The sequence below is a fragment of the Lagopus muta genome, chromosome Z, assembly GCF_023343835.1.
Source record: "Lagopus muta isolate bLagMut1 chromosome Z, bLagMut1 primary, whole genome shotgun sequence".
In the NCBI taxonomy this organism is placed as follows: Eukaryota; Metazoa; Chordata; class Aves; order Galliformes; family Phasianidae; genus Lagopus; species Lagopus muta.
The window spans coordinates 62073245-62086552 of NC_064472.1; the positions used below are offsets into that span (position 1 = coordinate 62073245).

The 13308-nt window shown below is 38.0% G+C and overlaps 1 protein-coding gene across 4 annotated transcripts in view; it reads right to left on the reverse strand.

The window, feature by feature from the left end:
- Window positions 1-433: 433 nt before the first annotated feature.
- Window positions 434-13308, reverse strand: part of VCAN (versican) — a 107037-nt gene continuing 94162 nt past the window's right edge. For 3 of the 4 annotated variants that reach the window (XM_048932251.1, XM_048932250.1, XM_048932248.1), the window contains 3 exons: window positions 5084-5228; window positions 3575-3757; window positions 434-3051 (listed from right to left, as the gene is read on the reverse strand). In XM_048932251.1, the coding sequence (XP_048788208.1) occupies window positions 2921-3051; window positions 3575-3757; window positions 5084-5228 (459 nt within the window). In that variant the 3' untranslated portion in view covers window positions 434-2920. The remainder of the gene's footprint in view (window positions 3052-3574; window positions 3758-5083; window positions 5229-13308) is intronic. The other variant, XM_048932249.1, reaches the window with a different exon arrangement.

Sequence of the window (13308 nt, forward strand, 5' to 3'; positions counted from 1 at the left end):
TCCTGTGTAAGTGCTAAGCTCTGAAGGAGGAGAACCTCATCTGCAGAGGGTGGTCTGACAAATGTTAAACAGGATCCTTGGTAAACTTGGAAGGCAAGAAAAGAGAGCTAAGGAAGAGCGTTTGAAAAAAGAATGTATGTAAATCCCTGGCTCTGCCAGCAGTTCCTGTACATCTCAAATGCCCTGTCATGTTCTGGAGACCAGTGTTGCTGCAGTGACATCCCAGTGTCCCATCAGACCTGCCCTGTGACATGAGTTCCAGCACTGGACAATCTGGGATTCAGATCAGGCTTAAAAAAAAGTTTAATTATCTGTCTAAATAAACAAGCATGGGTAACAGGTTGGTTTTTTTTTTTGTTTTTTTTTTGTATTTTTTTGTATTTTTTTTCTTTTTTAATAAGGAATGTTGTCAGTCCTACTTTATTATGCGTAATAGAAGGAGGTGAAAAAAAAATCAATATAATCACTGCACCTAACCTACTTAAACTACAATCACAATGTTATCTGAATGCCTTACAACATTGTTTAAATCCAACAAGTAGACAAGAAAACAACAAATCTATGCAGGGTTTTTTATACATATGGTGAGAAAGTTTGCAGAATGTTAAAATATATTTTCTGTTCTGTATGCTTCTGGTACAAGGAAGTGATGTGCAGAATACTGTATACTTATGAGCAGAGCCGTGACTCATACAAACAATAATCTACTTCAGAACATAAACTGCATATCTTAAAATGTTACTCCAAATCTCCTACCATTGCTCGTATAAAATAAAATCCAGCACCTACTAAAGTTCAGCCAGCTGATTCTCTTTGACTCCAGTGGGCATTTGACCAAGCCCATGATGACTGTGAAGTACCTGACAATTTAATTGTATTCATATGAAAAAAATCACATTGCATAGATTTAAACAGGAAGACATGCAATAACAAGACAAGTCACAGTATAGCAAAACCTTGTTTCTTTGGTGAAACAGAAGCAGATATAAAAGTTACAAAGATTTTAGACTTTCATTCACAAAAAAACCAGACATTCACATTGTACACTATACAAGATAATATAAATAGAGAAAAGTATTATGTGCATTGTTTGGGGGGAGGGTGGGGAATGAACCAGCCATCGCAGCGATGCATTGCCAGGCTGAAGCACAAAGGCCAGGTACCCAGGATGGAGCAGTCACTGCCATTTTCTTAGGAGATATTGTCTGGGACTGTAACCACTGTTCCCAATAAGCTGTGGCAAGGCTGCCTCATGGGTAGCTCTGCCTAGGACAAACTCGCTGTGTTTTCAATTCTTTTCCTTTCCCTTTCAACTTTCCGTATCATCTCTACACGTAACACAAAGGCATAAAACTCTCATCTGTCTCTGTATTTGCAGTGACATTTTAGAAAGTGTATCCCAGGGAACTCACTGTTCTTCATTTTCCCTTTTTCTTTCCTTTTTTCCTGTGCCCAAAGCTGCGCAGGGAACTTCTCAGAAATAATCACAGTCCTTTATGTGGAGAGGTCCTTTCAAACATTACCTTCTACACTTACTGTACACATCCAGGCCAGTTGTCACACTGACCAAGGTAAGAAATTAACAGAAAACTCCTACGCACACACTGCACCAACTACAACCTATAATTTCTTTGTGCACACACTTTTGTCTAGAAAGCCAAGATCCTGATTCTTCTGCAAGTCGCACAGATCTCACCCATCTAACCACAAACAAATGAGCCTGTTTAGCAGGAATTTTTGTTCTCTAGGGAAATAGCATAAGATGGTTCCAAAAGTGGAGCTCAGGGGCTAATACTGCTCTGGAGAGCTCTTTTAATCTTCTTTGCATGGGTAAAATAACATCCAATAAATTAAATCAGTATGGCTTACTTCATTTATTTATGTACGCTTCACAGCTGCAGCATTCATACACAAACATTCATTACTTTATAAAAAGATTAAAAAATGGTTATATATACAAAATTATTTACTTTTTTGATTTTGTTTGTTTTTTACAAAAATTGATCCCCCAAATACTAGGTCTATCTCCATTTTAGAATGCAGAGACCTGTAATATAGACCTTGTAGTTAATGTTGTGAAAGTCATTTTTTTCTTCTTTTTTCTTTTTTCTTTCTTTCAAAAAAGGTGGCCCTGGTTGATAAAGTTAATGTATTAGCACTTGGATTTTTACAGGCCCTCCTTGTCATATACAAGTCCTCCATGCAGTCCTTTCTCACGAATGATGAGGCTGGAATGGAGAGCAGAAAAAAAGTTCCACATTGCAGTCCCTAGTTCATGCTATATCCCCGCTTATGTGCTCTAAATTTTGCTTCACATGGACACAAACTGTACCTTGAATGATAACTGGCACAGTTTGCATTTAAAAAAAATTCATGTAACTTTTGTGTTTATCTTCACCTGTTAATAGCAAATTTCAGTCAGTAAAGTTATTTCCACCATTTCCAGCCTAAGTAAACATAAAAACAATGTCATAAATGACTGAAGACCTCTGAGGCCATTCTAACCATAAATATGCCCGAACTTAGTGTGACTTTTCATTTTATATACAGGATTTTAAAAACAAAAAACAATTAAACAACATTAAAATCATCTTATTTACATTTTCATTGGTGCTAAAATTGAGCTGTTTAAATATTGCAAAAGGCTGGTGAGTATCATAAAATGGTCCACACTGATGGCATATAGAAAACTAATGATCATTATAGGCTGGAAATGGTTTCTTTTTATCCCCATAAGCACTTCTCCTCTATATACTTTTTAAAATTTTCTGATAAACACAATATTTTTGCAAAATGCATTGTGAATACCGGAGTCCGTAGTTTCAAAACAATTTCGTAATACTCCTAAAAGTGATAGAAAAGGCACAGAAAGTTAGAACTTTGGCTGAAATGGTGGAAATCCCCATTCACCATTTAGCACTCAGCGCCTTGAGTCCTGCCACGTCCTGATCCAGCGATGGTAGTGTTTTGATGAATTTAATGATGTTCCCTTTCCTGACGAAGAATGTTTATAGTAGTATTTCTTAGAATAAGTCCTTTGGTATGTGGACGCTGCAATGAGAAGGAGGAAAAATAAAAGGAAATCAAAATAATTCAAGCATGAATCATTCGTCTTTCCATCCCTTTCTATTTATTCTTGGTTAATTAGAGGGCTAACAAATGATTAACTAGTATGACCACGTTACAGACAGGAGAATCATCTCTTACACAAAGTCAGAACACACCGATAGAAGTTGTGTTGTAAGTAACCTATTACTTTAAGTAACCTATTACTTTAACCTATTACTTTTAGGGACTTTGCAAGAGACCTGCTGTTTGATTTAAAAGAATCTTAATGGCTTCTGTAAAAGCAGAAAAGCCACATTCATGGTAGCTCTTGGATCCAGATGACTTTTCTACAGAGGAAGTTGCACTGCTGTCATCATCTGTAATGCAAGACTTTGTTTATATCTCCTGCACTTCTCTTAAAAGATGTGCTTGTTACTTATCATTACTTACAATTATAGATGATAATTTTTACGTTAATGAGCCTATTGATCCCAGTCCAACACCAACTCATTTTCAAAGAACTTACGATTCATGCATGTAATTTTAGGCATATCCCATCTTCCATTCCCTTGGCAGCGTATGGTTGGAATATGACGCTGGATGAAACCATCTTTGCAGTGATATCTAATAAGGGAGTTAATCTCATAACGAGGTTTCATCTTCCCAAAGGTCTTTGCATTTTCTACAACAGGAGGTTGACCACAGGCAACTGAAAGGAAGACAAAAAAAACCCAAAAAACAAAAAAACAAAACAAAACCCAAAATGTCAGTTAGTGAAAGCTCATCTGAATGTGATAACTGTCTTCTGCACCAGTGGCTTCAGCAAGACTCCAAAGAGACACGTTCAAACAAGAACAGGGAGATTGGTCTTCTGTTCTTGTAGAGCAAATGGGAAATGGGAAATCACAGGTTGTGTTGTTAATATTTCCTTTTTGCATTAAGTTACTGATATAAATTTGAACCAAAAAAGTTTTCATACTCACTGGAGAACTGTAAAACCTGAAAAGTATTGAAGTTACAACAAGCATTTAAGAAAATTATCTTATTCTCAAAACGTATCATGTCCTCCTCAACAGCACCTTGTTTAAAGACACATTAAACTCATGCGTTCATCAGTGCACAGAGAACATAGTAACAAGCTGCAAACAGTAACTGGGCAGTGATGAAGTACACACAAGATTTTTGTTCTTCTTTACTTCCCCAGTCCAAAGAGGCAGAGAACAACTAAGATGTTAATGTACAGCTCCTGGCATTTCTCAGATTTATTCTATCAGCTTTAACAGTGTGTAAGCCCAGAATGCATTTCAGATTCCTAAAGTGCAATTGCGGTTGGACTATATCTCAGAAGTCTTTTCCAACCTTAACAATTCTATGATTCTGTGATTAAGCTACATGGTTTTGGAAAATGTGGAAGGGAAGGGCAGCATCACTTGACAGATGATGCTCAGTGCTGAAGAGGCAATTGGAGTCTAGAGCAATTTCCAGATCACTTTAGGGCTAACCAAAAGTCAATGCATGTTACTGAGGGCATTGTTCAAATGCCGCTTCAACACTGACAAGCATGGAGCACCCACCACCTCTCTAGGAAGACTGCTCCAGTGTCTGGCCATCCTCACAGCATGGAAATATTTCTTAATATCCAGCCTGACCCTGCCCTGTTGCAGCTTTGTTCTGCTCCTACGCATACTATCTCTGCTGCCCACACCATTCACAGTGATGTCATCAAAGGAAAGAAGAATTGGTAGTATTTTCAAGGCATGCAAGTAAAACAGTCCTGCCAGGTCTGTGAATGTCTCTTGAGATCTGTAAATAAGAAATTTGCCTGGTTTTAACCACGAGTTTCAACTGGGTATCATTCTGTGTCTGAGTCAAAAGAAGATTAGGAAATGTGATTTGCGGATAAAGGTGGTTTTCAGGGGCTAACTCACTTCTGAAATCCTTGTACTGATTACCAGAAATCGACAATATTTTGTCCCGTTAACATTACAAAACCGGAATAAAGAATTATATGCCATAGTTTCTGTAATGTTTCTACCTGTTCCTTTCTTGCAGGTGTAGGTCAGGTGGTAATTGCATGGAACATCATTCCATTGTCCATTCTCATGCCATATTATAACAACACAGTCTTCTCCAGCAGAAAAGAAACTATCTGGCTGGTTTGGTCGCCAGTTCTCATATTGCTGCAGGAAAGATTAACAAATTCATTATTTCCAGAGTTGAGATACATTTACATTCCATTTTACAGAAGAGCACACAATATTACCATTAATGAGCAGCAATTTCAATTGTTTGGTTCAAGCAGTTAAGCACAAACTAAACAAAGCTAGATTTACAGTATCTTCCCACTCTACCAACAGATGCAATAAATAGACTACTATCTCTGCTAGTCCATGACTACTAAATGGCAAGACACAGGTTGGCTTCTCAGATTCAAATTATCTATCCTCTGACTTCATGTAATGAAGCCATGCAATGGGACAGCTTGCAGAATTAGGTGTAAAATAAATAAAGGTGTCAGGGTGTGTGCCCAGATCACTGCAGATCGATATCTCCATTAAAAACTAGAATATAGTACAGAGCAGCCTTTCAGATTAAGAAATGATTATCTTAATTCATCCACCTGAAAAAAAACTAACATCACAGATATCTTGATCATATGAGGGCTGCTCCAAAAGTATTGCTTCCTAATTTTTTCTGTTGGCTGAGGACGTCAGAGGCAGACGTTGGTTGGTGGTATGGCAGTAGAAGTTAAACCTTCCCACCAATATTCTGTTACATGTTATTGCCATGTGACTGATAGCAGTAGAGGGGCAGTATGACAGAATGGCATCTGACATGGAAATGCAGATGAAATGAATTTGGAACTGAATTCCTCCACGTGGAAAAAATGGCACCTGGTGACATTCATTGATGCTTGCTGAACTTCGATGGAGAGCAGCCAGTGGACACGAGCACAGTGAGGCAGTGGGTAATATGTTTCTGCAGTGGCATCCACAATGTGAAAGACAACCAACGTTCTGGATGGCCATGCAGACTGTTACAAGCACACATGAAGGTTCTTGTTCATCACTGGCAAAAATGAAATGCATAGCCAGTGGTCGTAACTACATTGAAAAAAAGTGTTTTGTAGCTGAGAATTTGAATTTGCTCTCCCAAATAGTGTTACTATGGTTTTTGTATCTGTTGACGTTTCCATGGAAGTAAATAGGAGGCATTACTTTGAGAGCAACTTACATGTATCTGTGGCAATGAAAACTGAAACTTGTACACTGTTATTGGAAGTACAAATCTGGTTGTTAGTACGTAACAGAAATTTTAAAAAGCTTATTTGTTTATTTATTTATTTACAAACTAAATTTTCTAGCCCAGTACCTGGAACACAAATCTGGCACATCAACATAGGCAGGCTCTGCATTTGGGGTTCTAAGGTGGCAATATACAGATTTGGAGTGACATAGCTACACAGCTCTCAGCTTCCAGCTCAGGATCTGCCTAAGTTATGTCCCTACCAAGAGCTCTGTGATCATGACTGCTGGCATGCTGTGTGCAGTTTGATACTAATGCATCTTGATGGGCTAGATGACTTTTTTGTTGTTTGTTTGTTTGTTTCCCTAACTAGCAGGAAAAGCAGAAGCAAAAGAATTGTCACACAGATTGAAAATCTGTGCAACAGTCTTTGATAGGTTACGTGTGATTTGCTGTCCTTGCGGTTAGCAGAGGCAAGATAATCTTTACTCCACTTCTTGTTTCATCTTGATCCCCAGTTAAGCACAATAATTTGAGACTTTCATAATGTTATGCAAAAGAAAGCTTGAGTAAATATGGAAAACTATTCTTAGCAATTTTCTTTGGGATTTCTGTGTCACCCCATGAAGAATTTAATGAAAGATAAAAATAGATATCTAAAAGAACAGGAATTCACATAAATGCCAGACTTTAACTGGGCAGACAGTCCCTTGTATGGTAAAAATGGCAGAGTTTCTATAATGCTTATGTTTTCCTGAGTGCTTACATCTTTCTGACTAGAGCTGGGCCATATAAATGTCATAAAAGTTTAGCTTTCTATTTTCTTAGCTTTATCACTGCCTGTGTGAACACATTTTAGAAATACAGTTAACAAATGCCATGTGGGTAGCATTTACCTTACAATGAATCAGGCTATGAAAAAAAAAAAATTGACCTTTTCCTGCTTTATGTCATCTCATTCATCACAGATTTTAATTCTCCAAGCAATTTAACAATTATAGTCTAAATAAATTTGTTCTGCACTGAATTTATTACCTCTTCCAATTCATAAAACATTCTTCAAGTGCAACAAGCTTAACTTCATTGTTCTTAGTCTCATCTGTGCCTAATAGTCCTAAACTACAATTCATGCTAACTTCTTTACTCAAGACCAGAATTGAGTACTTCACACCAGCTCCCAGCTAAGCCACACTCCATACACTGCTACTTGCCTTGCCTTAAGAAGCTGAACATTTGTGTTTGCTTTGTTGGCAGGGCTGCTGTGTAATGGCAAAGGATTATATCTAGACTTTGTGGTTTATTCAAGAATGTCTGATATCCTCTAGCATGACATGCTGTTACCTCACATCTGATATCATCATTGCACACATTTATGTTGGCGGAATACCACTGATTTGGCTTGGTTTTAGTGCCAGAATTGCTAAGCAGAGGAAGTTCCAGACTGCTGAACTGTTTCTTAGGTCTCCACCCAGATCTTCTGTAGTTTCTCAGTTCCTTACTTAGCCACTGATTACATGATAATGGTACAAAAAGATTCTCACAGTCCTAGTGGAACAAACTGTTAGAGAAATAAACCAATGCGCTTTTTGGTTTTGGTTTTTTTTTTTCCCTCACAGATGATATTTTTGCATGGCCACCAGCTTGAAACTGTTTTCTGCTTTCATAACTACAAACCAGAGGTGATTGCACTAGATGCAGTAAAACTACAACAGCAGAAATTTAGTGGGAAAGAACCAAAAAGAACCAAATCCCTTATACCAGACAGTGTATGCTACTGTTGATTTTCAACAACACTCCTTACAATCTCATACAAAGTGTGCTAAGTGTAAACACTCCCTTCACCACACAAGACAAAAAAAAAAAAAAAAAAAAAAAAAAAAAGTATTTTAAACACTCCATTCATAAATTTTCATTCAGAAAGCAATGCTCAAAATATTCTAAATAAGATGTCACTTAAGATCCTCAGTGCAATTACAGAATTTTAGAAAAGTAACATTTTACTGACAAGAAAAAAGCTCAATATTTTAATTTCATTCCTTGGCAACATGTATCACGTAAGACTGTTTGCCTTTTAAGACCATGTCCAAAATAGATCAGCCATGGTCAGAGAGGAGCCAAAACCCGCCGGCAACATCCCATGCAGCCTGCTGCTATGTCCACATCACATCCACACCAGCAAAACCACAAGAGGAAGCACGTGGATGAAGTGCAGGGCATCCTTCTGCCAACAGGCAAGCTTCAATCATGGCCATTAGCAACATTTTTAGCTGTATCACACATGAAGTATGAGTTATATTTCTTGTGTTTTGCTATCTGTATTTTCATTTGTCTCTTTGAGAGCTACACCTCTGTTGTGTCTTACCATTAGCTCTCACTGAAAATATGAGCTCCTGTTATACTTTTTTTTTTTTTTTCCAGAAATCTTTCTTGTGTTGTCTTTTGATGAAACTGAAGTCCACATGATGAAAAGTACCAAAAATTTCCCTCAGGAATAGCACAGAATGCCTATGGGTTAGAGCCACAGTTGAGACAGGCTTCCCTGGCTGAGTGATCTCCAGTCAGTGACACAGTGGCAATGTGTGTTCTTGTCTTGCTCCTTATTGTAAAAGCTCTGTGTTTGAGGAAGATTTCCTTAAGCAGGATTGAATTAAATTGCAGCCTTAATCAGATGACAGGATAAAGTAGGAAAAGAAAACCAAGATCACACAAAGAATTGTGAAAATACTGATTTTAGTGGCCATCATTCTTGTCATTCAGATGGCTGGCAGTAAGCATCACTTCCCTGATATGTACAAGATCCTATCTTGTGGGAGATTTGTTAATTTTTATTTTTATTTTTTTAAGACAGCCAGCCTTATTTGAGGGACTAATTTCCTTCTTAATGAGTTATCCATTCATCTCTTTCAGATGTTTGCCTTGCTAAGATGAATCTCCAACCCAGTATCTGATCAAGCTCTTAGACTTTTCAGCCTTCCCTTTATCTCCAAAGGATGCACCGATTGGTTTAGATCAATGACTGGGTTCTGCATTCCAGAACAGTCAACAAAACCATGTTTAATGAAGCACAGCTACTGATGCAAACAAAACATTACTGCTTAACCCCTTTGTAGTGCAAAGGCTAGTAATCTCTTGTATGTAACCAGAGCTAGGAAACAGCTTATTTGAAATGCAACTACTATTTAGATTTATAGGCTTAATGACTTTACTTTGGATTAAGAATGCATGTTTTCAGCATCTTTAAATGAGTTTAAAGCATAAACTTGTCTTGGCTACTTTTGGCACTTATAATGTCCACCATGATTTTTATTTTGTTTCATTTTGGCTGCTTTCCTACCATATAGCTTGTTAATGCAAGGTTAATGTAGCTAAAAAGTAAAACAAATGAACAAAACTAAACAAACAAAAAAGCAGTGATGCAGGGAGTCAGCTGACTGAATGTTCTCTATGTCATTTTAAGTGAAGCACGACATCATTAAGCCAGTGTAAGCCACCATTACAAAGCTTATTGGCTGCTGTCTCTATTTTTCTTCCCACTATTTTGCTACAGAATAGGAATATATTTTTTTCACAACAGCAGACAAATTCTTAGGAGTCTTCTTCAGAAAAGCCTTGTGAACATGTCCCTTACTCTGAAGGTTCTGTTATAACTAGACTACAAGTCCTGGTCATTTCCCTGCCTTATAGGTTGGGTGAATGAAAACAGATCAGTACCAGGGCACAGAAAGTACATGGATCACCTCAGAAATCTTTGGCTTGAGGCTCATGCTGTTAACCAGCACTGATACTGTTACATGAGATATTCATGGGGGGGTGAAAAGCATTGCATTTCCTTTCAACAGGAAAAAAAAAGTCAGATTACTGTGAGGATTTGGCAGTGAATAAAATACTTACATTAACTTCACCTAGTCTTTAAATACATTTATACATTGAGAAAAATGTACTTTACAGCATAGGTTCTGTTTCACTTAATTTCACCCCAGTCCTGAAAAAGATTTCCTGTTTAATTTTATGAATGGGAGTAGTTTGACAGAACTCACCGAAAGTATTTGTAAGACTAAAAAATCCATTCAGTGGGTGCTTAAGCACAGGTCTTGTTTTAAAGCCATGGATGGTGTCCTAAACTCCATAGGGTAGATCCCATGCATACTTCAAGCACTTGCTAAAATAACACACTGAAAGAAGGGATTGGGCTATGAAAGTTGGCAAGTCTCTGCTGCGAGAAATTTGAGCCAATTTGAAAACAACAGCTATGTCTAAACATGCCTATGAGCACATAAGATAAATCACATAATTACCCCAATATTATGAATATCTAGATCATAGCTGAATGACCTGCCACAAACCCTTAATCTGGGCTTTTTTCATGCGACTTGGGAAACAAACAGAATTTGGATCAGGCAGGCATGCAGTCCTCCCCACTGCAGTCAGTCACTCCGTGAGCAAGTCAAACTCTCAGAAGGAGTGTTGCTAAGGACCTTTGCAAAAGACTTCCCTCCATAGGCTTTTTTGTTGTTATTTTTTGTAACAGATGTAATGGTTCTGTGATTTTTGGTTTTCAGCATTCCACATCATAACATCATGTAGTGCACTGGGAGTTAAACTGTTAATGCTCCAGTTCTGGGACCTGTCCGGAAGAGAAGAACTACATACCCCAGGGGGCTTTGTGGTCAGAGAGGAGATATAACCCCCGGTAAGGTCACCTGATGTGCTCTTCTTCATCAGCTCTTCTTCATCTCCCTGCTGCTCAACCAGATTGTGCATCTCACCTCAGTGTTGTGGTGAGGCCTATCCATCTTCGGACATTCTCTCTCTCGTTATATTTGATTTATTAGCTTCAATTCTAATTATATTGTTTTATAGTGTGTTATCTTGCATTCTGATACTACATTTAGTAAATTTGTTTCTCCTGAGATCATTGCTGCTGTTTTTAATTATTTTGGGGTCCCCTGTTTCCCTTTTCCAGAGGCGCTGGTTTTATGAACCTGCCCGTACACCGCTGACAACAGAGCAGTCAGATATACTGCAAATGCTTTTAGTTCCTACAAAACAACTTGTAAATACAGACTCAGAAAGAATTTTGTGTGGCTCTGTAAACATCAATTAGAACTGATCACATATTGAATAAGCATTAAGATTTTTGCAAAAATATACAATTGGGATAAGAAATCTAGGAACTAGGGTTGAAATATGTAAAAATGATTTGCTAGCTGATGTTGCTGAAACACAAAAGCAGTACCAAACCTGTATTTTGGGGGGAGCACAAGTTGCATGTATGGCAGAAAATTCCCACTAGATGGCAATGTCTACTCACGACTGCCTCCAGCTGCTTGCAGTAGTTTCAAAATCATCATTATTCAGAAAAGATCTTTCTTTTATGAACTCTGTTAAAACTAACTGAAATAAGTGGACAGCATCTCAATGATTTCGACCTGCTCTGGACCAAGTCCGCTTAGGGTGTTAACTTTCACAATGGTTCATTTTTATGAGTATACTGTGTTGGTCTTCCAGGATACTCCCTAGTACAGAGAATGAAAAATGAGTGGCACAGAGAGCTGGTGAAATTCTTTTGCTAGTGGTCAGGTGTTTTACTGGAAGAAAAGTGTTTTACCGTGTTAAATATTGGTTGACAGAATATATGTTCTTTGGGAGTCACACCAACATAATTATATGTTATCAGTGTGATGCAAATTGTACAGGGTGTGACTTTCTCCTTTTGTGCACAACTTCCAGGAGAGCCACTCAAAAAAGAAAATCTTCCACTTTGTCATTTATTTCAACAGTTATAGCACGTCTGAAGTTGTCCAAGAGCTTTAGCCCAGCTGAAACAAGGCTCTGATGGAACTGGCCCCATGGGCAAAAGTAAGACAAAAAAAATACTTTGTCCAAGAGGCCCTCCTTACTGCCTATGACATTCTGAACTAGAAACATACCTGTCATTAATAACATTATATAGTTCTCCTCCATTTAAACACAGGTCAAATGAGCATCTTAAAAAGAGGCTGTAATGACTGACTACAGCATAAAATCAAAACATTTGGTAAATCTAAAATCTCCTTCAGCAGGGATCCTGTGGGATATTGGCACAATGAGCTTTTTGTTTGCAGCTGACTACAGTAGTTTTTAGTTTGTTTGCTTTATTTAACCCTCGGAGGCAGGCTGCCTCCCTACAGTACCCTGAGCCTTTTGAAGGGCTTTGCATTTAATAATGTTACTCTTTCTATGAGGACACAGTTATGGATTTGCTCAGGTCAGAGCCTTCTGATTCACTGACCAATAAAGAGAGGACAAGAGAGGGCTTTGTTTTTTGCCAGAATTAAACTTCTGTTTGGTTTTGCTTTTTTTTTTTTTTTTTTTTTTTTTTGCTTTGTTTTTATGTGACTACCTAGCACCGACAACTGCAGGGCTAGCATTGTGAATGCAGGGTGTAACGTTGTAGTGCCAAAGGGACGAAAAATGAAATGGAGTCTCTGGACAGTATTAAAAGCAGCAATATGCCCCATTACTCTCCCAGTGACAGACAATCTGGCCACAGACACTAGCCAGCTCTTTATTACTGTGCTAATCTTATGTAATGGGAGTGATCTCACTGCCCTACAAAGCATTAATTATCAACAGCATTTTCCAAAGGGTATGAATAACACCCCTTGTGAGATGGAGGCCCAAGGCACAACCCCGAGTAGCATATATGTGCTTAATCCATAACATGAATAGCTCCAAAGGACTCCTTTACCACTGTGCCAGCTCACAAGGGTCCTTAACAGTGAAATGCCAGCAGCCAAAACACAATGGAGAAGCTGCCAAGAACAACACCAGATTTTTTCTGTGTGGATGGGTGTGCTTTACAGCTGTAAAAGTTACTATTCACAGAGTTAAGTGAATTAATTAAATTCAATTTCCCTTAGATATTTTCAAATGTCACGTTGTGTTCATTCTTTCCTAGATCAAGCCAATTGTTAAATGTCTCCACTGATAGGTTAAGTCTTGTTACTTTGTGAAATTCAAGTCATAAAAGGA